This window comes from Ascidia mentula, chromosome 2 (genome assembly GCF_947561715.1).
Source record: "Ascidia mentula chromosome 2, kaAscMent1.1, whole genome shotgun sequence".
Taxonomy (NCBI): Eukaryota; Metazoa; Chordata; class Ascidiacea; order Phlebobranchia; family Ascidiidae; genus Ascidia; species Ascidia mentula.
Genome location: NC_138567.1, coordinates 963,200 through 990,526, shown reverse-complemented (window position 1 = coordinate 990,526; position 27,327 = coordinate 963,200). Strand labels below are relative to the sequence as shown.

The window sequence follows — 27,327 nt, the reverse complement described above, 5'->3', positions numbered from 1 at the left end:
ATTTATTTTAAACATGGAGTAGATTTTTCCTGAGCCTGCTGTGAGACTATGACGCATTCGGGAAAGTTTGGACATTTCTGTTTACTAACCACGGAAAATACTACTACACCGGGTCACAAATTTTTTTCCAAACTTGATCCACATATAAGTATGTGTAAAACAGAAATCTGTTTGAATTTTAATGATTAGGCGTGAACAGGGCCACCGCCTGTTATTTTTGTTTATAAATAACAGTTGAAATACTACACGAAATCGTAGCTTTAATATTCGCGCAGATTTCTATGTTACATAGGCTTATATGTGGATCATGTTTGGAAAAAACTTTGTGACCCGGTGTAAAAGTATCTTCCACTAACCACGGATTAAAAGTAACCGTGGTTAAAAGTGTTTACCTAACTACTTGTGTAGGTCACAGTTCCCGTGTTGACAACCGATCTGATGCACTTGGTGACGTCTCACGCAATTTCTTATCAATTGATGACTGATGATCAGCAAGCAGGTAAAATCATTTTGGAGATGTTTTGACAAATACAAATAAATTTGTGTTCACAAAAAGTTTGTGAGGATTCCACAGAAATAAACATTCTTTTTATGCAACAAGGAGATGATCTTGAAGGTCAAACATCATCCGACATCTCATCACCACAAAAAATAACTGCAGACAGATTATTACTACAACACCCAGGTATCAAATATTATTTTTTTAAATTTTGCTCAGTTCATGAAAACTTGTAAGTGTGTGTTAAAGATTCATTGGGCTTCATATTGAATAATGTTGTTGCAATTTCAAAGGTGAATCATCAAACAACACACCATCACAACATGGCCACATTGAACATGCAGGTAAATATCTATATAATATTTACTTATCGAGCTGCTTAGTCATGTTTTGCTTGGGTGCTTAACTCTATTGGTCCTAACAATACCTGTACCAATAATTTTTTGATAGTTTAAAGTCTTGGGATGTTGTAGCAAGACAACAAACACATGCTGAAGTAAAAGTACAACAGCAATCAAATATGTCACAAAAAAATGAGAATGTTTTTGACATGTGGCAAAAAAATTAAACCAAACCTATTATACCAGGATTAGGCAAACTGCCAACTTAGGCAAACTGCCAAAAAAAAATTCAGATAGTTAAACAATTTGTGGGCAACCTTGAGGTCTGCTTGGTTCAATTGGTCCCATCTTGTAATGCTAAACTTTAGCGAGTCCAACAGAACAAAAGAAGCGCTGTAGTTCATCAAACATTGCTGTTGCTCAGTACTTTGTTACACAACAATGCAATAAAATACATCATTTTGCATAAGTTTTGTTCAGTAATTTTTTTACTGTTGTTTATATCACACAAATTTTCGGTCTGCTGTTTAACATTTGATTTGTTTGTTTTCATAGAATTTGTTCAACCAAGTTGATTAAATCATTTAAATTTCAATAAAGTTCGATGCAAAAAAACATTTTAGTACTGGTTATTTCCCTTGTTTTCTGACACATTAATCATGCTGTAGTTTCAAAAACTGTGTTCTGACTTGTTGGATAACAACCATTTAACTGTAGCACAAAAAAAGGTAGTGAGATCCACTTCACTGGTTTTCATGTGAACCTGAAGTTTTCACAGTTCATTTTTGTGCTCGTAGAACCCAGCAGTGCATCCTTGTCCTCGCGTAATGATCTGAGGAACGATCAGTCATCCTCCGGTTTGAGACTGCGTGCTGATGACGTCAGACAAGCGTCTCCAGTTCCTGGCTTAACTCCACGTCATCTCGATGAAAGAAAGGAATTACTGGGCTTACTAGGTACAAGTTACTGATGCAAAGTTGCCTCATCAACACTGCCAATACATACACAACCCTTTAATATTCCGGCTTTAATATTTGGCGTTAACATTTTTATAGATTGTTTATTGTAATGTCAAACCCACAAAGCATGACCACAGCAGAAAAAATTTAAATTTTATTATTTCTTTTATTTTCATTTCATGTTTTCATTTTGTATTTACCCTGTATTTTTAATAAATTACATTGCAACAACAAATTCACAGCATTTCCAATATAGAATTGAAATTGTGGACACATTTTAACATCAAAATATTAACAATGACCACAGGTGATAAGGGTGGTGAGGATCTACCAGATGGTTGGGAAGTCAGGGTGGACAAAAAATATCGCAAGTATTATGTGGATCATATCAATAAAACAACCACCTGGCATAAACCAACACATGTGAGTGATGTCAGAAACTTTACCTATGCATACATGGGATAATAAAAATTTTATTTTATATATAATGTTAATACAATATGCAGGACAGACACCCGCTGTAGTGTAAAGTTTCTTTTAACTCACGATTTAAAAAAAACAGTTACACTTTATTACCAGTCAACACAAGAACTCAATGTAAACACAAATTCATTTGTCAAAACTTTTTTTTGTTGTATTTTGTGTCTCAAGTTATTCTTTTTTATCAGAATTCTCAGAGTTCACAACCTTCAATAGGTGATTCCCCCAAACCATTACCTGCAGGATGGGAAGAGAGGTATTTCCACTTCTAAAGATAAGCTTAACAAAGAGCAGTATGGTACTTAACTTTATACCATCTGTAACAAACGATTTACTCATGTTTACGTGAATGTCCCACCATGTGTATGTTAGGCCTTTGGCACAAATACAATGTAATTGAACATGTGAATATCCAGTACTGCGGGTCATCTTAGTGAATTGCCATGTTTGTGGCGTAGAACTCTGCTGACCAATAGTAGGCGCAGATGCCATATAGTAAAATATTTCCAAAACTTATTGCTGCAACTAAAGATATTATGTAAGAGTTTAACATAGCATGCCACGTCATCCAGTTTAACCCTTGTGGTGAATTTAGGGTGGCGCCAAATGGGAGGTTTTATTTTGTTGATCACAACACCAGAACCACAACATGGAAAGATCCACGAATAAAAAGTCTATCGTTGGTAAGTAGACGTGTGTTTTGCGAAGATGAAATGTAGCTTAACAGCGTAATTGCCTTGGCTGTTTGGTAACAACAGTTAACCTCGGGTTTTTTTGCACTCATAAAACGTATCATTTGACGTACGCACAACTTATACCTCTGTACCAGGGTTCGGTAACCCCTAACATGCGTGATTAATTTGGTTAAATTTTAATGCCATGCAAGTAATTTAAAATAATTTACGAGTTCATACTCCATTACTTTACCCACCGTCCTGGATTGTGTTGCGTCAACAAGAAGGGTTGAGGGACTAAATGTCCAGGATTTCTCGGTTTTCTCATTAAAACTCGCTTCTTTACTTCATGAGGCTGTGATATCGATTGCGGGCCATATTGTTGTGCGCATATTAGTTGGCACGCGATTTGTTGGTGACGTTTTTACCTGATTTGTAAACTGACACGGGGCGCTTGAAACATTGCCGACACCTCATTTTTACCAACAAATATTTTAATTGCAGGAGGATTTGGATAAAAGAATTAAATCACTTAACAGCCATGGTAAGATTTTGTTTCTGAAATCTTGAGAAACTTATTTGTTGGCCTTAAAATGCGTGAAGGGCTGGTCGTAAGCGGAAGTTATATGTAAGGGTAGAACTACCACGGTGATGCTGACGCTGTCAGTCTCAAATCACTTTTAGTTTAAACATTCTTTTTACTTGAATAACTATAGTCCAGGCAATCTAATTATTAATAATTTCTGGTCCAGCCTCCAAAACGTTCCCATCCCTGGTTTCAGTTGAATCACGATAGCTACATTATTCTGTGACATAATTCAATTTCTTCAATTCGCCGTGTCCGTCTCCGGTATGTACATATAATGCCTGCTAGTGCACTGCTTTTGTAAGAGACTTGACTGCTAAACAACTTTATTAGCTCAAGTTTTCGCGAACTTGATTTCGCTTTATTCATTTAGACTGTAGCTACCTTATTGTGGTTTGTGGTTATAACGTAACTTTATTTTTGATAGATGAAAACATCAGTCCGACATTGCTGATGGAAAAGTACAGGAAACTATTGAAAGATGAAAAATACAAAGAAGCTGACGAGACAAGGTGGGAACTTTCAAGGTCACTTGAAGGTCTTGGGGTGACTGCAGAAGATTTGGAAACAACTGGAGATAAAAAGAGAGAAGAGGGAAAATGTTTGGAATCGATTTTATTGTACGAACTTGGAGGTGAATTTTTTTCAAGGCATCACGATGGCGTGAGAGGTTTGGCTGGTGTGCAGGATTGTGTTTGGGGTTTGAGTCAGACATGCGATGATTTGATGAAAACATCGGATTTGAATCAAAAACTTGAAAACAAACGAATAATTAGTGGTCACGTGATCCCACTGATGGAAACGATGAGACTCAAAATACAAAATATTCAAAACGTGGAAGAAGGAATAAAATGTCTAAATGGAGTTTGGTGTTTGTACTACATTGGATGGAGTCAACGTTCAATCGGAGATTATTCGTCGAGGGAATCAACAATTAAACTTGGACTTGAAATGATGAGGAAACAGTTTGGTGAAAACTCAGCAGAGCATCGAGTGTTCGGAGGTTTGTTAAACTACCTTGGTGTCGTTTGCGAGAAAACAAATCGACTGAATGAAAGCGTGGATTTTTATATGAAAGCATTTGAAGCTTTCAGAATGGCAACAGACATAACTGAAGAGGAAAGAAAGAAGTGGATTGAAACAAGTGAAAACAATTTGCGACGAGTTTTAGAAATGGAACAGCAATAGGCATTATGACGTCACATAGCCAGTGTGTAAAGTAAACACAATTGCAAACTTTGTTTTTTCCACTTTTTACTTGAACAAAAATATCAGTGGTTTGTGTGAATATTGTGCCATAAATAATCATTTGTTTATTTGTAATTATTTGTAAGTAACAAAATCGTTTAAAATTGACAAGAAATGCATTTGTTTGGAAAAATTTGTGTTATTTCCGTATTTCTGTGGTAAAGAGTTTCCTGGTTGGGAAATGCCCTTCTCATACTCTTGCGTAACAGAGTTAATTGTGTGTAACAATGCAATGGGTCATGCATGGGCGCCAGTGTTAATGTTGAATGAACACAGATGCACGGGCTGTTTCTAGGACGATTTTGAGCGTGTTTTGGGCAGATTTATTATAGTCAGCTAGTCCATTGTTAGTGGGTGTTGTTTTAACTCTAGCTGAAAAACTACCAAATTATTGAGGTGGATTTTTTGAAAAGTTGAATCAAGAAATATCATGATTGGTGATTTTTTGTCAGTCTGTTGAAAAGCATTAACCAAGACCATCCATACTTCCTGTTTTGTGGCACACTTGTCAAATCCCAAGTCAACAACCAAAATACGAACATGTCGAGCATTTTTTGAAACAATGGACATAATATACCTGAAGTATTATTACATATTTTTTTAACCACATCGGGATTTGAACCCTGGTTATCATGGCCACGAATCCCGATCAGGTTTTCTTCTTGGTATACGGGTCGGGCGCTTGACCAATGTTGTCATTGCAACAACGAAAAAAATGCGAAAGAAACTTTTAAGAAAATTGAGTTTATTTTGTCAACAATTTGCGTACGTAACATATGAAAAAATGTCTGTTCGTCATGTTGTAATGTGATATAATTACTTAAGTGTTTTGTGCTCAATTGTGATGCAAAATTTGTTTCAAAGATGTTTGTGTTAATTTTGCCATTGGCCAAAAAGTAATATGTAAACGACCCAATGTAAACTTTGCTGCGTAATTTTGTTTCCAAACCCGGATCTTTTATGGTATCAGAGAAACGCTTGAGAAATAACTTTCCTTTTCACTGGAACGCAAGGATACGCAGTGTGATCAACAGTTGACTTTCAACCTGCGTTGCGGTTTTCCCACAAAACAGTCACGCACCGTTGACTATTTATTTGCATTTTTTGTAAGGTACAATGTAACATTCAGTTAGTAAAAGCACAAAAGGAAGTTTAATTTTTATGATCAGGTCTGTGGAGGCGTGTCTCCTCAATAAGAATCGTCATGATCAGATTCGTCTCCATCGTCTACTTAGAAACCTTAAGCATCATCGGTGTCTTCTCCTAAACACAAGTTTTTTAGATTCAAAAGACGTCAAAATCTTTAACTGCCGCCGTTCTTGTTAAGATTGCAAAACTCCACAGTTTAAGAAACGGATTCTAAACTTTCGGCTGCTTCAAATCAACAAAAGAACGAACGTAGCTAAATACAAACTAAGGTTAGGATTTCCGAAAGAAGTCACTTTATTTAACGCAGTCAAATCAAATTTCTCAGCATTTAAGATTCAACTTCAGAAAGCATCGGGGTTTCCCCCTATTCTGTCGACCCCTAAACACATAGCGCCCTCTATAACTAAAAGAACTTATAGAGGGCGCTATGCCTAAACATCATTTTTTTAAATATTAATGCGTAATACACGTTGCAAGGGCTCGGACAATTTAACTTTTGTTCTTTTGACAGTGGGTTCAACATAGCGCTACGCTGCAGATGGGACAATAACAAATTGTGACGTCACTGCTCTGCATATTCGCAAGTGTCACGAGATTTGGTTAAACAAAGCCTGTGTTACTGGGATGGTTCGCACAGATGATGCAGTATTGGTGTTCGAAACGTTAGCAGTTTAGCACAATGCTAACTATAGACAAATCACAATAAGCTTTGTCATTCGACTTGGGGGTTTAACACAGCTTAAGCAACATTTCGCGTGCGGTTCGTCGAGACTTCCCTAGGTGCTTGTGGTCAGAGCCGCATTAAAAACAACAATCTATTCACCTTTGCACGCGTGTAGACAGTCGTAACAACTCGTCACTCCAACCTCCGTCTCATCCGATGCCGAAGCACAATCGTCACATTCTTCATCCATCGCCGCTCCGTAACAATCAGCTTGATCTACTTTCTCACAAATCGCGCAATCGATTCCAACTTTTTCCTCGCTGTATCTGTCGGCAGCGTCTTGGGAGCAAACAAATACAGTTTGATGTAAGAAATATCAATTTATCTCAAGCTCATCACGAGTCCAATTAGCATTTTAGTATAATATGTCAAACTGTTGAAGTCTAATATTTCATCTGCGCTATTTGTATTTACCCAAAATGAAATTTATCAAAATGTTCCGTTATCTGATAAAAGTTTAGTTTGTCCTGCAACCTATTACATTTAACGTCGCCCCTCCAGGCTATGACATATACGACTCTAGCTCTGTGTTAAATTATCACGAAATATGTCTTGTGGCGGTTTTGCTTGGTATTATATTTTTCCCACAAGCATGAAAACGTTTATTTGCAAACAAAATCAGCCAGCATTGCTATTTGAGGCAAAAAAGTGGCTTTAACCGATCCCACTTCTACTTTGGATGATGTCAAAAATAAACTGAATTCTATTGAATCTTAATATTACGTCACTTACCATCGCATTCGCCCCTGACGCACGATTGACAGGATTCCGTCTGATTCACGATAAGGTCGTTAGGTGTCACCACCGAGCTACATTTAGGAGAAACTTCACAAGCAGCGAAACACTCTGCCATGGTTTGACGTTCGACTTCTGGTTCTACAAAAAGTTGTTTACGATTATCTAAAGATTTGAAAGGACCTGCATCAGATCCACCCTCACGTCCGATGAATGTATTTTCTTATTGATGTAAAAGCACGATTTTATGTGATAGAAAAACTGAATTGGGTGTGAGAAGAGCCCATAACACCATTGAATACCAAGCAGCTGATTGGCCGCAGTGAAGCCGCGCGAACCAAGTTAAAGGAAGCAAAAAGTACAGAAAAAATGGAAACTTACGCGTGTTCTGATCAGCGCAATCTTGGCTGCAGTTACGACAAGCTTCGATCCTTTGCAAGAAATTTGCGGTCTGACATTGTGGGCAAATGTCGGTGAAACAATCCGTCCAGGATTTGGTGCTTCCTGCAGATAAAAACGTACAGGTTGATCACAGACACTGTCCATACCAATCTTACAGACCCCTGGTGTTTTGTGCATTAATAGTTTCAGCACAAACATTAATACAAAGTATAATCACCACAAAGTGGCAGTCTTTGCCTGACCGTATGGTCAGCAAAGTTGTCTAGAAGAGTCACACCAGCTGCACTGATGAGACATTATAGGTCGAAACAGTGGCCCAACGTCTGCAGCTCACAGAAATTAATAGTGTTGCATAATATCGCCTGACAAGACTGGATCGCCCCACAGTGTAGTTCGCTAGTTGGCGATAACAGTTAACGTATGAAAAACAGGTTTCCTCGCATCGCAGCCAAGCTGGGCCGACAACTATTTTCCCGACAAGTTGGAGCGAAATTTAAAAAAAAAATTTCCTGGTTCTCAAGACCATGGACTTACTATAGGCCCAACGATCAAATAATCAAAATACGACTGAACAAAAAGAAAATTTGTTTTATTGAGATCATATCCTGTAATGGGCGCCGTGGAACAGTTAATAATCTTTTAATAAAGTTTTTATTGTTCGATGTTATTGTTGTATGGCCACGTTTATTTCCTTGAAATTTGTTCCCTTTCTTAATAAATACAAATATATTTCGCTTTGACAAACAAATTGTTACCCGGCATTTGCGTACAAATCTGCACCTGTTTTTATGGCACAACGGAATCTCGTACAAGGGAATCAAATTTGATATCACGAACCTGCGCAGCTTGTGTAGATACAAGATCGGCAGTCAGCCCCTTCATCCATAAGAGGTAAAAAAGCTCATATTGTTGAAAGCACTTCTGGGGCTCGTGACACTTGTCCATGCATTCCTCCAGTTCGGTGCTCTTTCTGCCTCCGTTCCGGCTTTTCTTTAATCTGCATGCGTCTGTGAAAATAAAAGTTTTATTTTAGTAAGAAACTGAAGATTATGCTCCTGCAGACGAAATCGATTTTTCAATATTGTTTATAAATCTGCTTCAATTTGAAACTTTTGATAGTTTTATAACATTGGAAATAAATATAGTTTTTTAATAATTCACAAACCCTGTAAAAGCTTTAATTTCAAACCTTTTTAGCCTAAATTCAACTTTAACTAAGCCTTTACTTTAGAACAGTGCTTTTCAATCACCGTGGGCGTTAGTATTTTCACCGGTACCACATACACTCAATTTTTACATTATATAAATTTCTTCTGTTACAAAGTGCATACTTGTACCTTATTAGTTTTTTTTGTCAATACGTGTTCTGTTCAAACGACTTTAGTTCATATTTCATAAAATCACCAGTGCTCATGAATCGAGATTGAGAACAACTGTTTAAAAAATGTTTACACCTCAGTTTCATCAGATAAGGTTAAACTTACCCGAATGAGCAACGAGAAGACACAAAACCACTGCAGTCGAAGCTAGGAATAGTTTCATGTTGAAAGTTTAATCTGTCGACAAAGGCATTTGAAAATAAACTGCCAGGTAAGTAATTTGACAGCCAGTAAAATAAGAATACTTATTTGATGTTAGAGTAATTAAAGGTGTTTTTTCTTTGTTTAAAATAAGCTTGTTCTGTCGAAAAAAAGAATGCGGAACAAACAAAGTAACGAGTGAAAAAATTTGGGCGGAAAGTAATTCAAGTTAATTAAATTCAAACAAAAACGCTTGTTTCATCTGTTTTCGCCACAAAAACCCACAACAAACCACACTTCGAACAAAATTTGGTTGCAAAAAATTTAGATTTTGAAACCTCAATGCCAGCGAAACAAATATTTTTCCGTATGTTGATTCCAGTTGCTTCTCTTCAGACCAGAAAGCATCTGATCCTCATCTTCAATATCCATCGCATTACAAACCCTTGAGGCGCCAAGGTTAAGTTAATTTCAATAAGCGGAGGTCAATTTATTTGGTTCTTTAATCAAAACCGCTGCAATATGTGGCCTCAGGGCAGATCTCAGAGAGGCGCGAATGCAACAGAACAGGAAACTCGAGTTAAAATCTGAGCTTGATGAATTCAGGTTAAACCTCATATGATCCGAACGAACGACTGCAGGGTGTTTGAATGTTTACTGCAAGGTTAAAGTTAACATCTCCGCATCGAAAAGTTAAACATTATGGTTTTAAGCGATGATTCTTTCACACGAAGTTTGGGATTGAAGCCAAGTGAACAAACATTTCGATCTAATCATTTGTAAGAATTTGGAACTGGTATTTTTTTCTCGTCTATTTTGAACTATTTTACTTTCATATTCCTTTTTTGTGTTGGTTTTTAAACTGCGTTGTTTGTGTTTTTAGTGATACTGATGATGTCTAAACACAGGCGAAATACAAATATCTACAAAACATCAAACAAACCACTTTGGATTACTTGCATGAATTGTTGGGAAAATTGTAACTCTTTGTTGGCCATAATGAAAACAGGGAATTCAAAGAACACAAACTTTCATTCATGCACCAGTGATTATTTATTTGTACAAGGTACAATGTAACCTTCCGTTGACAAGAAAAATGACAAAATTAAGTTGAATTGCTTTTAATCAGGTCTGCTCTGTCTTGAGAAGAATGTTCGCTCAATTAATCCTCATCATCAGTGTCCTCTCCGTCAGGGTCCTCTCCATCAGAGTCCTCACCATCAGAGTCCTCACTCTCTGGATCTTTATCCCCATCAGTATCTTCACCTGTACATAAGTTTGTAAGAATTAGAAGTCGTTGCCTTCACATCAGCAACTTCCGTGCAAGTTTTATTGTGTTGAAAACTCCACGGTGGAAAATTAAAAATAAAATACGACTTCCAAGTTCTCATAAACATAAGTTTAATTCAGCTTTTATGCAACCAGGGGTGCATCTACGGTAAGGGGGTTATGTTACAACACAAATCAATAGAGCCGCATTAAAATAACAATCTATTTACCTGTACACGCGTTTAGACAGTCGTAACAACTCGTCACTCCAACCTCCGTCTCATCCGATGCTGAAGTACAATCGTCACATTCTTCATCCATCGCCGCTCCGTAACAATCAGCTTGATCTACTTTCTCACAAATCGCGCAATCACTGCCGCCGGTGCCGCCACTGCCCTCGTTATATGTGTTGCCTTCGTGTTATAAACAAACAAATATCCGGTATAAATATCACTTCGTCTTCGGCTTATTCGGTTCGAAATTCAAATTACTATTTGGATTAACTAAAGTTGCGGAATTAAACCTAATTGAGTTCGGGGGATGTTTGCAAATCAACAACAGGTTGAAACTAAATATTACGTCACTTACCATCGCATTCGTCTCTGACGCAGGATTGACAGGATTCTGTCTGATTCACCAGAAGGTCGCTAGGTGTCACCACCGAGCCACATTTAGTGGAAGATTCACAAGCATCGAAACATTCTGTCATGGTTTGACGTTCGACTTCCGGTTCTGTAGTAAAAAAAGGAAAAAATGGGTGCGATTAGTCGATGGAAAAATGTTTCTGTTTGGACAATAGAATGAAAATTAATATATCTAACTTTCTATTTTTGCATAGCGCTTATTGTACAGAGAGGACAATTTCGACTGGTGAGATTTTGTGCTGTCTGCAGCTCACTTGTATTTAGAGCAATGCCATATTTTATTTGTTACAGTGACGATAAAATATACGGAGGCGGTAAAACATTTTTACATCAGGTTTTCAATTGAAGTCAGGTCAGAAAACATAACATAGAACTCACGTGAGGCCTTAAAATATGACTTTTATACCAACTGATCATATATATTGCTAAGACCTATCTGATGCCCGCCATTTAGGTTTTAACAACTTACTCGTGTTTGCATCGGTGCAGTTTTTCCTGCATTCGCCGCAAGCTTCGATTCTTTGCGGGAAGTTTGCGGTTTGACATTGAGGGCAGGTATCGGTGAAGCATTCTTCGTAGCCAGGCTTACTTCCTGCAACAACAAAGCTTGGTCTGCTCCCTGCAATAACGTATAGCAGTGTTTCCCATAATTTTCATCTCCCACGCCACAAGCGTATTCAAGTAATTCCAGAAAAGTTAGATAAACAATAATGGTTTCGCATATATTTGTCGCTTTTTTTTCTTTTTGGTCTCATGTTCATAGGATAGAAGCCAGGATGGACATAGTATTTTAGCGGTTAAAGTTAACGCTGGCAGCTCACATATGCCTTTATTTTATTTTAGTGAACACACCGAACCCACCTTGGCATCCTGCAGAGTGTTTTCAATACATTTTAACATTTTATGTGAAAACTCTATTTTCCTAATTTTAAAATATTTAAGATATTTGAGACATGTTCCTGGCGCTATACAATACATAATGTTTAGTCAATCCACTTCCAAATATCTTCGAATTGACTGGGCTCTTGCCCGAAGGTTTTCACTTATACCGACACCACAATAGACTCCCATACTAGTTATGAATATTGCAGTAAATAATTTGCCCGAACCTGTGCAGTTTCTCCACACGCACGACCGGCACGCAGATCCCCTCATCCACAAGTAATAGAAGAGTTCAAAGTGTCGGAAGCACTTCTGGGGTCCGTAACATTTGTTCATACATTTCTCCAGTTCGTTGTTCCTCCTGCCTCCGTGTCCACCACCTCCTCTTCCACCTCTACCACCTCCTCTTCCGCCTCCACCACCGCCTCTTCTTCCCGCTTCTGTGAAATAAAAAATCAAAAAAATCGTAGAACCCAAATTTATTATAAATTTTAAAATAGACATGCATCGATGAATCTTTCAAAAAATAGACATGCATCAGTGAACATTTTTTTGTTCAGGGGAAGTAAGTATTCCTCTCTTAAGTGTTGCTGAGCTGCTATAAATACAAACCATTTTCTTAGCAATCGTAAATTGTCGGGAATTGAATATTTCAAGGAATCCCACACATACTAATTTAGGTGATTCCCCTACCCTGTACAAATTTAACACCTCGCCATTCAACAAATCACGAAATTTTTAAAAAGAAAAACTACAACAACTTCAAACCGTTTTACCTTTGTACAAATAAAAGTCACGACCCCGGAGACAGAAAAGGTCAAACTTACCCGAATGAGCAACGAGAAGACACAAAACCACTGCAGTCGAAGCTAGGAATAGTTTCATGGTGAAAGTTTAATCTGTCGAAAAAGCATTTTTAAATACACCATCCGGTAAATAATTACACAGCGAGTACAGTAAGAGTATTTATTTAAAGTTAGAGCAATTGAAGTAGTTTCTTTGCTAATAATACAAAATTTCATCAAAAATGTATTTCTATATTGAGACAGAACACTTTTATCATTAAAACCTGGCGCGAATCAAAAATGTCACTTGGTAGAAATAAACAAAGAAATCAACGGACAGATAAACAATACACAATCAGTCATTAAATATTGCACACCATAAATGCACCTTTTAGCAAACGAATCAGATCTTCCACTGGATGTTGAATTCTCTCACTTCTCTCCAGAACAGAAAATATCTGATCCAAATTTCAAAATCCGTCCCTATATAAAGCATCGCTGGGCCAAGGTCAAATTTATTTCTGTGGTTCTACGTGACTACACGCAGCGAAGGTCATCGATCACGTGAATCTCATGTCACTACGATTGAGACGTAGCCTCAGGGCAGACCACCATGTTTTGGTGAAAGATGCGAGCGCAAAACCCGCAAAGTTTTAGATAAAAACCTGCTCTGTGGTCAAACGCAGTCAAGATATTCAAGGTCGACCTAATATGGTGCGAACTTATGTCCACAAAAATTTTCGGTTGTTTATTGTAAAACTGCATCACACTCGAACTTACAACGTGGGAACCTCCGCAAAGAGAGTTTAATTAAAAACGCGGTTGAAAACGAATGATTCATGAAATAAGAGTGGGATGGATTGAATGCAGTGCTTGATAAAGTTCAAAGTGAACTTCGTTTCTTCCATTAAAATTTGATTACTATGCCAACATTATAAATCCTGTAAAAAGAAAAAATTAACATCCTGGTGTGATTTACGGATTGTAAGAGGATTTATTATTTTTTAACAAACGGTGTATTATGGGTCCTCATTTCACAACATGTTACGCATAATATTGTCGGGCTCTTGTCGGCAAATCTTCCACAAGTAAACAAGCCAGCTCGTGGATGATTATTAAAATGGGTTGACGGCGACTGTACAGTCACCACAAAGTGGAAGTTTCGCCAACTATTTAGCTGGTAAGATGGTTGTACGTCACACCATAGTTGCGGTGGTGACGTATTAGGGTTAATGCAATAATACGCCGCGAAACGATCGCGCATCAACAAGTAATCGTTGACATCGAAAATTTCTCTTGCTACAGTTCTATGCCAAGTGAGACAGCATAATGATTTCAAAATACGATATCGCTCGAAAGTACAGCGGCGATACAACGTATTTTGTTAATAATAACAGCACAAGATGACCGGCCTTTCAGAAACATTGAACTTAACCACGTCAATAAAAAGTTTGGGAAACAACTGGTTTTCGCTTCAGTCATTCTTGATGGTGCTTAGACCTCAACACAGAAGCAAGTACAGTGGCCGTGCAATTAAACTTAATTAAGCACCACTTTTTTGGGTAAGTTTTTTTGCAATTTTAGGAAACTCTTGTCACGTTTTGCAACACGGGAGATTATATTGGTCCGCCCCCCCTACTTTATCGCTCCTTCTCGCGCGTTTAGATTGTGACGCACGCCTCGAAGGTGGGGGGGGGGGGAGTTTTTGTGTTAAGTGTGGTTTATCTTTTTCTGCATCCGTGCTAAGTTTGTATCGAATAAGTTTCAGGTAATTATGGGTTTTCGCGAAAATTCCTATGCTTTAATTTCGAAAAACGGAAATCACGCGCGAAAAATTTCCGTTTAGTTGTGAGAAATGCACAAGGATTGGATGCAATGCATGGCGTGATGATACACACTAAAATAACCAAAACCACAAAAATGCCTCGTGTTCAATCGTATTTAATCTTAGAAAGCATGTTTAAGATAAGAATTGAATAAGAACTGGTAATTATTTTTTTCAGCGAAACATGTTCTTATAAATTAAACTTGGTATGGACACGAGTTATTGTATATGTTGTTTATTTTGGGTATGAAGCCACAACAAGTGGCGAACTTAATTAATTACAACAAGGTTGGTCTCAAGTGGAGAACTTAATTATAAAAATTTAATTCGAGACTTGGTAGAAACATTAAGTATTATAACTAGATATCAGAAAGTAATTGGATTCCTCGCATCCACACGAAACCAAACTGATCTGAGCGTATATAAATTTTATAGCCAACACTTGATGACGTAATACGCCTACAGGTGTAATCGTGTCTGTCTAAAAAGTTTATGGTGCTTTCTGTTTGGTGAAACCGGCGGATTAACTTCATGCGTGGGTGGGTTGGTGGAACGTTTGCCACAATATTCGATTACACTTTATCTGTTTTTCTCAACTTGAAATATTGATTTTCGTTAAAACACTGTTTTCAATTAAAACCAGAAATGGTTACTGTTAACAAACAAGTGTTTTAATTCTAGAATTTCGGTTCGAAAACTTATCAACTGCAAACTTTTGCATGATAATATGACACTGTTCACAACACCGCGTGACGTAAAGATAACAATCACGTCGCACTTTGACGTCACAAACGTTGTGCTGTTTTCGTAATTCGGGGATTTGAACAAAAGGAGGAAATTTCTCTTAACCCCGAGGCAGCAAAATTGTTTGTGGTCCAAAAGATCAGATGTAACTTGGATATATCTATGACGTAACACAACGTAAAAAGGACAATTTAAAGATGATTATGACGTCATAAACCGGGACAAAAACTCCAGTTGTTCCATCGCGTTTGAACTTTTTGGGACGAAAGTTTCCCAACCCAATGGTCTTATGATAGTTACGGCATCCTGTTGGTTTCTGTCTCTCGTTTTTAACCAAACACATTTCCTGGTATTTTGGGAAAGATTTTAGCTCTATATAAATTCATGGTGGGGATGTTGCTGTAGCCAACGGTCTAAGCCGAGTTTTTTTGAGAAAAGGTTTAACCGTAATAGACAATGAAACAAAAACCTCATCCAAAATAAAATTTGACACCGTTGTCCAGAGTTTTAGTGTAAAAACGTAGTCTCACTTAACTCACAATTCATAAACCACCTTTCGTTATATTGAAGACCACCAAACTGACCGGAGATTTCCCCCTCCAAACTGTGGCCAATTTTAAAGCGAAAAACTCTGGCAAAATTGAGTGAAAGTAAAAGTTTATTTTAATAGAATAGTAAAAGTTCAAAGAAGCGCTAAAATACGACGTCATACGTAATGTATTGTGACGTAACAGCGTGTTTAATTTTGCATGCGCGTTTAATTGAAAATTGCAGAAATTCTTGAGGTTTTGGTGAAGCGGTGTGCAAATAACGATAGGCGATCATTGGTCCACACACACACGCTTTGCGCGGTAGGAATTTGTGTTTATTTCATCACAAACAAACGAAATTATTAAATATTCCGTCAGTAAAGCGTGTGCATTCGACCGATAAGTGGTTTAGTGCGCTGGTTTCCATAGAAATTATAATGTATTATCACGCTAATAATCGAGCAATGTGAGAGCACTTCAATTATGTTTTGTGATTATATGTGAATAAATAAAACCCTCGGTAAAGCCTTTATTGGTTAATTTTGTAATTCGAAACATTTAGGTGTTACAGTTTCTGCCCCCATTAAAACAGTGCCTGCAAGTACAATTTGAGGTCAAAGTCCCAAAATGTTTAAAATATCTTGTCAAGTTGTATCAATCAGTGTGTTTTTTATGGTGTAACACGTGGCGTGCGCCGATCACCAGCAAGAATCAATTTCAAATCAACAAAGACTCGCGTTTTCATATAGAGCATCTGTCGATCCTATAGCGCGCTTACGTTTGCATAGAAATGAAAAAAAAACTTTCTTTCGTCACAAACAAGTTTCTTTACTGACGTTGGTGCGCGTCACGTGATCTGCCGCTACGCTGTGATTGGGTGAGTCACGCTCGAGTGAGTTTAAGGCGTCGGGGAAAATGTCCGGGCTTTCGCTACGACGCGAAGTGCCGTCCAATACGAGCTGAGGCAACCCTCTGTTGCGGGGATTCGATGCCGATATTCCGGTCAAATTCAAGGTCGCTTCCTGATGTGGTCCCGAGCTTTCGCTTCTCCGGCGATTTAGGCTTAAATACTGGGAGTAGGAAGACAAGGGGGTCCTTCTCATCCTAGTGATGCTCCCATGTGTCGTCAGATCCGAATCCTCCACGTTGTCGCCATGACGACTCGATTCAGAGCTGGAGGAGCTGAATCGTGAGTTATTGCTCCTTATCGTGGAGTGGGCGGATGCTGCAACATCCGGAACGCTCGTGAGTTTCTGCAGTGATGCGATGGAGGAGTCGCTCCCCCAGAAAGAGCTCCCGGGAACTCCGCATCCTTTCTTATCCACACCATTGTACGGGAAGTGCCAATCCACGCTCCCGTCGCTGAGGGATTGCTCGCTCCCACTGCTCAACACTTGGTGGCGCCCTTCCCACGTCTTGGTGATGTCCAGGTTTTCCGGGACCGCGCAGGACTTCCGCGGGGCGCTCCTCTTCTGGAAGAGCTTTTGCAGCTTCCTAGGTGCTCCTGATGTGGACGTGGCAACCTCCGGGATCCTGGGATCGGTTGGAGGTAGAGGAGGCGACTCGGCCATTTCATCTGGATCGTAGTAAAGATGAGGCCTTCGGAGGAGATCACTCGCAACATCCGGAAGTCCGTGCTCCCTCACAACCAGAAGGCGCAAGTAACGTTCGGCTCGACACAGGTTGCTGTGGAAACGGTGACGTTGCGATAATGTTTTGCCGTGTAATGATGACGTAATTGTGACGTTTCAAATATCTTCACACAAACTACAACGACTGGTTTTACACCTAAAACACGGAGCAATACCCACCAAAATATCCCAGGCGGTAGAGCGCCGTCAACTTCTACAAACGAATTTCTCTCGGATCGACAACAGCAATGCGGAAGTGACGTAGAAGCAGCGTGGCAGAGTTGTAGAACGCGTTTAAGCCAAGCTGTCTGACGTAATGTGCGCTCGCGTGCCAGAAGTAGAACGGCGATGGATGGTTTGGGAACTGCAGAGGAAATATTTCAGAACTTTAAGTTGTTTTGTGTGACTTAGATCGACTTAATCCCTCATTTTAGGTCGGTGGTTCCCAACCTTTTATGGCCAAAACTAGTTTAAATAAATATATCAGTGCAAAATATACTTGTGATCACTGTTGACAAACCCCGGCCTTCGGTATATTCAGGTTTTCTTTCTTCCAAACGGTCGCAAAAACGTAATTGCAACAGCCAAAAAAAAACATAACGGCTCGCTGTCAACAGCTACACTAATGAGACCTGCCCGGAATATTGCACACTACCGTCTGCAGCTCAAAAACTCATTGGTTTTGCTTTGAAACAGCACTGGGTTCAACACTCAACCACATCAAAACCGTACCTGGATAGCTTCCGTCAATGTACTTTAACCTCCTAGTGGCCAGTGACGTCACGCCGATTCGATGACGTCGACATTTGTCGCACGAAGCAGTGTGAGTATAGGTGGCGTTGCGGAGTTGGCCGACCATGTACAGGGCGTCGGGTACGATGGCAGGGGTGGGACAGGATTGGTTGCTGGTTTTTCGAACTGACCGGAGGTTGACGTTTCCTGTAGATTCGCTGCACAAACGTTCCTCTAAAATCCCCTGCGTGGAAATCAGATTCAAGTTAGTCGTTTGAGTGGGTTTTGAATATTGGATATTGGATGTTTTCGTTGGTTTAGGGACTAGAGTGGATGCCGGGTATTTGTCTAGAATTCCGATATCACGAAATCGACTGTTCAGCAAATTAAAATCGCACTTTAACTTGTCCGCAAATGTTTGTGTCGAAAGTTACAACAAGCAGTAGAACTTGTGGGTGCTCGTTGGTCACTAAAAAATTATCAACAATGACAGTGTATTACGGTCACTTTTCTTGACAACCAAACCAACCAAACATATGAAACAAAGTTGTTTATTCCTATTTTGACCACACCGGGATTTGAACCCAGGATATCCTGGCCACGAATCCCGATCAGGTTTTCGACTTGGTGTACGGGTCGGGTGCTTGCTGCACAATAAACTCTCTTGCTCCGTCTAGTGACGACTGGCATACCTTAGCTTCCTCCACGTGAGGGAGAAAGAGACGCGGAGGCAGAAATCCGAGCCCAGCCTTTTCTCTCAACCAGAAAAAAGTGTTTTCGTTTTGCGTCGAAACGCCCGCATGGTGGTGCCATTCGAGGAGGTGTTCCGGGGGGCAGCTGATTACCCCCCGTTTAATTGCTGACGTCAGTACCTGAATGAAACGTTGTGAGTTTAGTAGGAAATAGTTGGGAAGTAGTGATTTAGATTTTTATAAAGTAATCTTTCTGCTACGGCGATTTAAATACTGCACAGTCTATCCTGGCCCAACCAGCTAGGCTAATACCTGCGACGCCTTTAAACCTAGTGATCGCGATACCCAAGTAAAAACCTGCGCAGTCGGGGCGATCTTGTCTTGTCATTCGGTTTCACGAAACACTTCTACGTCGTCTTATGGGTAATACTTTCCTTATCTTTGGTGTATTTTTAAAGATTGGTTGCAAATGGTTTAAGCTTTAATGCAGTAAACCGTTGGGTACCAAAACTATGGGGTACAAACCAGCGCGTAGCAAACTGGCTGCAAAGTACTACAACGTTAAATGAGTTTGCGCCAGATTGGTTAACCAACTACACCATACTAAGTAACCAGCTGTACTGATGAGACCTCATAAGTCAGAACATTTAGCACAACTATCAGTGGAAAACTGCCTTGTTGTGTTCAATATACCTCGTGGTTTGCAGGCAGAACATGGCGGAGACGGACGTGGGTTAATAACGCTGATGTGCATTCGTGCAACTCCTCAGTGTTGCTAGCCAGAAGAATATCCCGACGTCGCGATGACAACGATTGTGACGTAGATGAACGGAAGCTGCGATTCGCTTGACTGAGAATCACGTGACTCCGTACAAGGTTGGGTTCTGGGGAGAAACGATCTGTTGTCGCGTTCGTCTCAATTGTGTATTTAGGCCCAACATTGATTCAGGCATTTGGTTGCCGATATCACAGATATTTATAACACAACGCGTCACGTCCGTCGATTTTTAGAACGTCTGAATGTGACGAAACAAGGGGAAAAAGTTGCCTTACAAGGAAAACAGATGGATGTTATATTTGAGGCGTTTTGGCTCACAATTTAATGACCTTTTTAATCCTTACTTTGTTTTAAAAAGTGGTGATTCAATTTCCAATTTTTACTTTTATATGAAATCGAACTTAGCAGTTTTACCAATTTCACATTAAAACAGTTGATTTTTAGTTGATATTTTTACAAACTTCGATCTTAATTTGCGCAAAATATTTTTTCACCTCTAAGTTCGATTCTCCTGAACAATTCACCCTCTCCCCACTTAAGAACGGATCTCAGGATATCGAGTTCGGGGGAGTTGACAAAATCCGACTTGATCACTTCCGACATTTCTTCACATGTCAAAGAATTGAGGACCCCGGATAATGAAAGCTGTACAACACACATCACACTTAATACACATTACAAGTTTGTTTAAAATCAGATATTTTTGCATGTGTTTTAACCACGAAACGGCTCCCCTTAAAAAAAGTGCAATTTTTTATGTTTTACTGAAAACAAACCACCAAGGCGTGATTGTCATGACAACCACTCATAACAATCTAGTGCATGCAGGGCAGGAGTGTCCATGCTATGCCCTGCGGGTCTGATACGGACCAGAAAATAAAATTTTATTGCTTCAAAATCCTTTTTGCTAGGATACCATTTTGGGGAAATAGTCTTCAATTGAACATTTACCAACTCTCAGTGCTTATGTATACCTTGTGGTTCAATACACATGCAACAAACCTTTGGCAATAATACACCAGTTGACAGGATTACTGACCTTATATACGCGCATATTAAAGTATAAACCCCTTGATGATTATATGGGGAATTGCATTTTACGAAATACATATGAATATAAATGCTACGTTGGGAAAAAGAATGTAAGGCTGAGTCACTCGAATCAGTGTAATGTGGTTGCAAGGAAAAGAGATTAACATTCAATGATAAACCAATACCTGGAGGAAGTTGTCACGAATATATCGGATAATCTGCCTTCGAAGCCACACAGAGCCGTGTGGTTGGGAAGACCACCTCAGTAAACTCTCTATGTTGGATACGTTTAAGATTTGGGAAAGTGAATTTTCACAACCTGTCAAACAAGCAAGTATAAATCGATACCTTTAACAGCATGCAAATATAACAACAGTTTAAAAACACTACATTGAGGATAACAGCAAATAGTTTACACAGTAACTAAAAAGCATACTGGCACTTATTAACAGTCCTGTACTGCTATAAAGTAAACACTTATTTAAGTTAGGGCGAAAATTGTAACATAATTATGTGGCAGGGAAAAACTCCAGCCTATATACCTTGTACAAGCATAGGAAAATCAAGGAATTTTCCAAGATATAGGAGCTCAGTTAAGTCTTTTACATCGTCAGATACAGCTTCGATTTGTGAGTGATTATGACCCACTGGTATGCAGAAGTCTTTCACGATATGTTGCAAATCAACCTACAAAGTGGCAGCTGTCGTTAACACCTTATAATATATAGACATACTACATAGATCTGGACAAGGACTCAAAAACATAATTTATGAATAAAGAATTGTTTATAAAACCAGATTTATGAACATTCCATTAATGAGTAGACAACACACAGTGTACTAAAAACATTATCCATAAATGAAATAGTGCAATATTAAGGTGATAGATTAACTATAGGTGTTATATAATTTGGCACATATTTTCATCTACTTCCAGTTTAGGTGCCTGGGCTGCCAAGCCTGTAAACATAATGATCTCGATACCTTAGTTTGCGATCGCCAAGCATGGACCTGCACTGTGGGGCCATCCTGCTTAACATGTGATTTCATGAAACATTACTACTTCCAGTTTATATGAGAAATGCTGAGATTGCCGATAGCCGACTGCATTTTTACAAATATGTGGTTTTTACCGATTTGCTTTGTTCCAGTTTAGATCAGTGTTAAACAACTGGAGGTCCATGGGCGAACTATCAAAGCACCCACAGGACTTTTCCAAGAAATAACACTAAGTTCATTCTATATAAGGATATACAACAACAAACGTGGTCTAAAATTTTGGGATCAACAGGGTTTACTAACTCAGTCAGATAGTTTATAGAACCATGAGAGTTAACAAACCCTGGTTCAGTTTCATAACTTTCACAAGAGTTGGTTCTTATATAGTTTGTATTTGGGGTCAAGAGGTTTGTTCGAACGACCCCTCACCTGGTCTGTGTACATCGCATAAAACACGACTTGAACGTAACGAGGAGAGAAAGCTTTCCAGTCGACCTCGATCGTAACGAAAGATTTCTGCCCAGAAGGGTCAAATTCCTCCAGACTTTCCTAAGAAGAGAAAAAAGATTTAAATGAGAATGTATTTACAGAGACTGTTGTCATGGCAACTGCAAATGTGAACAGTTCCCATAAAAGATTGCTTTTTTTATTTTTCCAAATGTCAAAATGTATCAAAACATGGTGTTTGATTTTTTTCACTTGTGTTCATTTTTGAAACATGATTGACCATTTATGCAGTATAATATTTTAGGTATATAAATAAAAGAATCGCCTGCACTCTACAGCAGAACCTAAAAATTTCCAATGACAAACATACCCTGTATTTTGATAAGGCAGTTCTAAAGAATGTGGACCTCGCTGCAAGAACAAAACTATGACAGCTGAATCCTGTTGGTTTTGACCTGAGGCGTAAAAATAATAATCACTTGACAATAAGTGGGCATTTTATCTCAAAATAATCAACACAGTGACATGATATCCATCTTACAATCTGTGCACATTTCAAAGACAGCAACCTAAAGTTTAGATTGAAATGATTTTTAAATACTGTGCTAACATATTTACAAATTATGCACATTCTTGTTCAGTGTATAGTGTTACATATTATTTAAAACATACATTACATACATGCATTTATTTGTACAATTATACTTTTCACACTACAATACTTAGGTCTTTAATACGTAAGTTTGATCTGAATTACACTTACAAGAATCTGGACGATGGAGATGGAACCGTGAACACAAGTTTAACATCCCCGGTTAGATTTGAAGAAAACCACAAATCCCTCAAATCCATAAAGAAATCGTGTGTAAATAAATCGCCCTCATCCGTCCTGTGAAAAAAATCATGTTTGTGTCTCTTGCTTTTGTTTAAAATTGTTTCGAAAAAACATTTTATTAAATATCAGACAGGTAAACCTGTACAACATTGTATCGAAGATTTTGTAATAACAAGATGTATATATGTTAGAATAATTGGAATATCTAGCTACACGTACCTGTCACTACTTGCTAATGATAAATTTTCTGACAGCGAACTCCAAAAATTCTTCTCTTCATTTGGGTTTGTAACCTGTTGAAATTCAATACAAGTTGTTAAGCACACTTTGCACATGAAATAAAAACACGTTCAAATATATTTTCTAACTTTACTGAAAAGATGAGTTGTTGGTTCATAAAATGTATTGAAACCTTTTACCTCAGGAATGTCTTTTATTTTCTCCACAACTTGACTTAACGTCCTTTTGTTGGTTATCTTTTTCCAGGATGATTGTCCATAAATGTGAGCAAGCCATTTCTCGATATATCCATGAGATAACGGGTGTTTAGATTCAACTGACAAGGTTTTTGTGCAAGGGTTGTAGAGAAATTTAACCTTGCTGTCAACCTTTGATGGAAATGAGGACTCAACCACATAACTATCTTTGCTATGATTGTCTGTAGATGATCCCTGAAACAAAATTAGTTATAAAACCAATACAATCTTTGTTTAGCTTGCATAGTTGTCTGTGTATAGCACAGGGTAAAATAAAATCAACATTTTTAGCGCAAGTGCTAAATATTTATTTTGTGTCGGGAACCACATAAAAATAACACAATTTAAAAAAAAAACTAGTTTTAGAAGCAACAAAAAACCACAAAGATGCATCATTAAAGCACGCGATTGCAACAAAATCTAAATGATTTCAATGTAAGACTTGAACCAAGTTCTAACAGAAAATGATTGTTTTTTTGATAAGTTTTATAGCTGCATGAAGAATACTTGTGATGTGGCTCTAAATGTGACATTTGTCAGCCCTTGATTAATTCTATGCAACGATTTATTGCTCCTCGCAAATAATCAACTGTTAATGACAAAACCAATGAGATGCTAGGCTTACATACAACACATACCTTTTCACCCATTGAAATTCCAGATCGTTTTGAAAATAAAGCCGCGTGAACATTATGGCACTGTTTGCAGGAGGCACTAATCTTGAGTCCGCACAAAAACCCACTTTTCTGCAACTTGTCCAGATCTTTTACTATGTTGCTTGCAGGCGGTCGTGCCAAGTCAGCCTGGCAAACAGAAAAAAGTTTAGTGCTGCTGGCAGGCATTCTTATTTCAGAAGAACCTAACTTTCACAATAAAATTAAAATAGATTTTATTTCAACCGATGTTTAGCTTGCATAGGTTTTAATGCAAAAAAGGTAGTTTGCATAGCTTTTAATGCACAATACAGTTTTATAAACAACTTACTGCATCTGACAATTCTTTTAAGGTTCCTGTAAGTTCATATTCACTAATCAAAGCTTTGAGATCATTTGAATTCCAACTACTGGTAAGCATTCGAATTTGTCTTCCGTGGACCGAAAGCTTGGAAGCCAGTCTGAATAAATATTTTATTCGTCCATTTTATTTTACAGTTGTATTTTTTATTCATTCATTGAGTAATGTTTTGCTGAAATTATGTTAAACATATATACATATATATGATGACTTCCACCAAAACAACAGGATGGAGTCGTTTGTTTAAGCCCAAATTGGACAAAAATGATATATCCTTGCCAGATTAGGAAAATGTTATGAATGCTCGAAACTTAACCACTAATCCGCACAAAAAAAACGTTGCAATCACGTGCACAATTAACTTTCCAATCTGGTATCCCTGGTATACAATTGCATTTTATCTGTAATCTACACTCTAAGATTTTCCAACAAACATTGATTGCATGATTTTGTGTTGACAAAACTGATGTTTGATATATATAAGCATTAGCTAATTGCCTTTGTGCAAACATCATTTTTTTCTAATCAGGAATACAATCTAAGCAAACGAATCTACCTCTTGTATATCTTTGGAATATTCAACTTCTTTTTCAACGTTGATAATCCAGATTTTGTTTTTCTTTCTTGTGGTTGGCTGCATGTTTTCTTTTGCATTCCTGTCATCGTGGAAGTTCTGACACAGTTTATAATATATTCAATAATCTCATTCCATAGTTTCCTTAAAGTTGTTTCAAAATTTCATCTTCTGGGTTTTAAACAAGTTCACCAGCCTAGAAATTCGATATTCACTAATGTCCTGCCAAAATAACATCATAAAAAAAACGAACTTAAGAAAGTTTTATTCTGCATACGAATATTATCAAATAAGTTCTTTAAACATCCAATATTTGTAATTAGCATGTCGCTCCAAACTTTAGTTAAGACTTCTCGACGAAAACATCAAGATTACAGTTGAAATTGCAGTAAACATCTTAAACAATTATATCAAATAACTTCATTACTTTGCTTCTAAAATAACAATTGATCTTGTAAAAACTATTAATGCGTGACGTATACGCATGACGGATGAGAGCTACGAATATTTTATTGTTTGTGTTGATGGGGCGGTTTAATTTATATAAACGTAATAATTTGTGAGCTGGGGTCGTTGGCATTTAAAAGTTAATTTACACTTAATTGCCAATAAGTTGAAATATTTGTCTGATTCATGTTTCCAACGTGTCGATAACGTCAAGTATTCTACGACAATAATGTGTCTTTTGAATTAACTTTTGCTGTGTTATTTCCCATACTTGCACCGGTTCAAGTTTATCTTGTAAAGTAACGGGAAAGTGGGTAATGCTTGGTTCAATCCAAGTATTGCAAGCATATTAATGCGTGAGAAAATCGCAAAATTAATGAGGAAATTGATGTCAAAAAACTAAACCAAGTCTCCAGATGTAGCTGTCGTGTTTTTTCAACGCTTCATGAAGAACAATGAAAGGGTGACCATTTATAAATACATATACTTGAACGATAATCAGCTGAAAATTACGATTTTTGTCGTGTATGTCATCGTATTACGTGGTAATAAGTATTCGATGCAAACTTTCTCAAATAAAGAAAAAAACAATAAAGGGACGCAAAAATACAAGACAAGTACTTTGCATTCATATAATTACATAAAATACAAGTTTCAAAAAAAATCGGTAACATCTAACAAAAATAACAATTACAGCAATTAGCCACAAATTTGCTCTCGTTGAGACAACATCAGATTGCAACTAATTACACCATAACACATAACAGTTACAGAAGCAGTTTAACACAAGCACATTGCAATTACAGAAGCAAGAAAAAGTAACAATTCGTCAAACTAAAACAACATCAACCCGAATCATTTCCAACCAGAATCGTTTTGACGCTTTTCAGACGTTGGTTTCTGACAATCAGTCCGTCTCCTACGTCCTCCACGTTTATCTGTTGCCCTTTATCACGACCTTCACCGTTACACGGAAGGATGTTTGACCGGATAACGTCATCCATGACGCAGTAGATCAGAAAGACGACGAATCCTTGCATCCCGTTCACCACGCTGTGAATGTACATGAAAACCTCGTTCGAGATTTCGTTTCCGATTCCTGAAACAACAAAAGGTTTTCTGAAAATCAAAACAAGGAAAAATACCGAGAATAACTCACCAGTGAAGAATGCCAAGCTCCAGGTTCCACCGAGCATCAGGAAGAGGAAAATGAACGTCTTTGCAGCTCTCCTTGCATCTTCCAACCCGACATCTTCTCTGTTTCTCATCCTTCGGGAGGTTAAAGAAACAAACGATGTCTTTACGATGATGAGGAGGTTGATGAGAAGGACGAGAGCAAGAGGAGCGATGACGGAAGTGTAGAAAACCGGAGTGTTGGGAGCCAACCAGCATCTGTCGTACTTGGGAATATTGTTTTGATATTGGTGGCACGCTTCGTAATAAGGCTGTGGTTTCATGTAGACGCCGAAGTGGAATCCCACGGGTGCGGATATTCCCACAATGAAGACGGGAAGAAGCCATCCGACCATCATAAAGTACTTGAGTCGATCCTTTGCATCCTGGGCTTGGAAGTCGATTGGATTGGAGGTAGCCATGAAGAGTCGTATTCCCTCGATCAGAAACCACATTCCTACAAATAAACAAACGTTATTGAAGCCGAATGTTTATACAGTA

General features: G+C 38.2%; 3 protein-coding genes across 4 annotated transcripts; 1 reads left to right on the top strand and 2 right to left on the bottom strand.

Annotated features, from left to right (window-relative positions):
- Window positions 1-201: 201 nt before the first annotated feature.
- On the top strand, window positions 202-5,693 carry LOC145889168 (uncharacterized). The gene is made up of 9 exons (XM_082980055.1): window positions 202-499; window positions 602-685; window positions 793-843; window positions 1,638-1,796; window positions 2,107-2,222; window positions 2,468-2,535; window positions 2,875-2,962; window positions 3,458-3,497; window positions 3,967-5,693. The coding sequence occupies exons 1-9, from the start codon at window positions 439-441 to the stop codon at window positions 4,725-4,727; spliced, it is 1,428 nt and encodes a 475-aa protein (XP_082836181.1). The 5' UTR covers window positions 202-438; the 3' UTR covers window positions 4,728-5,693.
- A 4,653-nt stretch (window positions 5,694-10,346) lies between these two features.
- LOC145890635 (uncharacterized) lies at window positions 10,347-13,425 on the bottom strand. Of its 2 annotated transcripts, XM_082981756.1 has the most exons (8): window positions 13,286-13,425; window positions 12,940-13,011; window positions 12,340-12,552; window positions 11,700-11,822; window positions 11,175-11,318; window positions 10,817-10,999; window positions 10,431-10,583; window positions 10,347-10,395 (listed from the first exon to the last, which is right to left on the bottom strand). In XM_082981756.1, exons 2-7 carry the CDS (start codon window positions 12,995-12,997, stop codon window positions 10,480-10,482), a joined length of 825 nt encoding a protein of 274 aa, XP_082837882.1. In that variant the 5' UTR covers window positions 12,998-13,011; window positions 13,286-13,425; the 3' UTR covers window positions 10,347-10,395; window positions 10,431-10,479. The 2 variants fall into 2 exon arrangements, with proteins under 2 accessions (XP_082837882.1, XP_082837881.1); XM_082981755.1 differs by having other exon boundaries at window positions 10,347-10,583.
- Window positions 13,426-16,116: 2,691 nt separating this feature from the next.
- LOC145888797 (BTB/POZ domain-containing protein 7-like) lies at window positions 16,117-25,424 on the bottom strand. Its single transcript, XM_082979652.1, has 16 exons — window positions 25,189-25,424; window positions 24,603-24,732; window positions 24,257-24,421; window positions 23,562-23,813; window positions 23,362-23,435; window positions 23,071-23,196; window positions 22,678-22,762; window positions 22,290-22,409; window positions 21,404-21,548; window positions 21,047-21,180; window positions 20,324-20,474; window positions 19,745-19,935; window positions 19,052-19,231; window positions 18,360-18,603; window positions 17,808-17,991; window positions 16,117-17,682 (listed from the first exon to the last, which is right to left on the bottom strand). Exons 1-16 carry the CDS (start codon window positions 25,293-25,295, stop codon window positions 16,809-16,811), a joined length of 3,162 nt encoding a protein of 1,053 aa, XP_082835778.1. The 5' UTR covers window positions 25,296-25,424; the 3' UTR covers window positions 16,117-16,808.
- Window positions 25,425-27,327: the final 1,903 nt, after the last annotated feature.

Excerpts from the sequence above, each read along its gene's own strand:
- LOC145889168 (XM_082980055.1), top strand. The coding sequence starts at position 439 with ATGCACTTGGTGACGTCTCACGCAATTTCTTATCAATTGATGACTGAT. Across the intron at positions 2,223-2,467 it reads CCTGGCATAAACCAACACAT|AATTCTCAGAGTTCACAACC; the intron begins GTGAGTGATGTC and ends CTTTTTTATCAG. Across the intron at positions 2,963-3,457 it reads GAATAAAAAGTCTATCGTTG|GAGGATTTGGATAAAAGAAT; the intron begins GTAAGTAGACGT and ends TTTTAATTGCAG.
- LOC145888797 (XM_082979652.1), bottom strand. The coding sequence starts at position 25,295 with ATGACAGGAATGCAAAAGAAAACATGCAGCCAACCACAAGAAAGAAAA. Across the intron at positions 23,197-23,361 it reads TCATTAGCAAGTAGTGACAG|GACGGATGAGGGCGATTTAT; the intron begins GTACGTGTAGCT and ends TTTTTTTCACAG. Across the intron at positions 18,604-19,051 it reads CTCACGTGGAGGAAGCTAAG|GGGATTTTAGAGGAACGTTT; the intron begins GTATGCCAGTCG and ends ATTTCCACGCAG.
- LOC145890635 (XM_082981755.1), bottom strand. The coding sequence starts at position 12,997 with ATGAAACTATTCCTAGCTTCGACTGCAGTGGTTTTGTGTCTTCTCGTT. Across the intron at positions 11,823-12,339 it reads CGTGTGGAGAAACTGCACAG|GAAGTAAGCCTGGCTACGAA; the intron begins GTTCGGGCAAAT and ends TTGTTGTTGCAG. Across the intron at positions 11,000-11,174 it reads CGTCAGAGACGAATGCGATG|GCAACACATATAACGAGGGC; the intron begins GTAAGTGACGTA and ends TATAACACGAAG.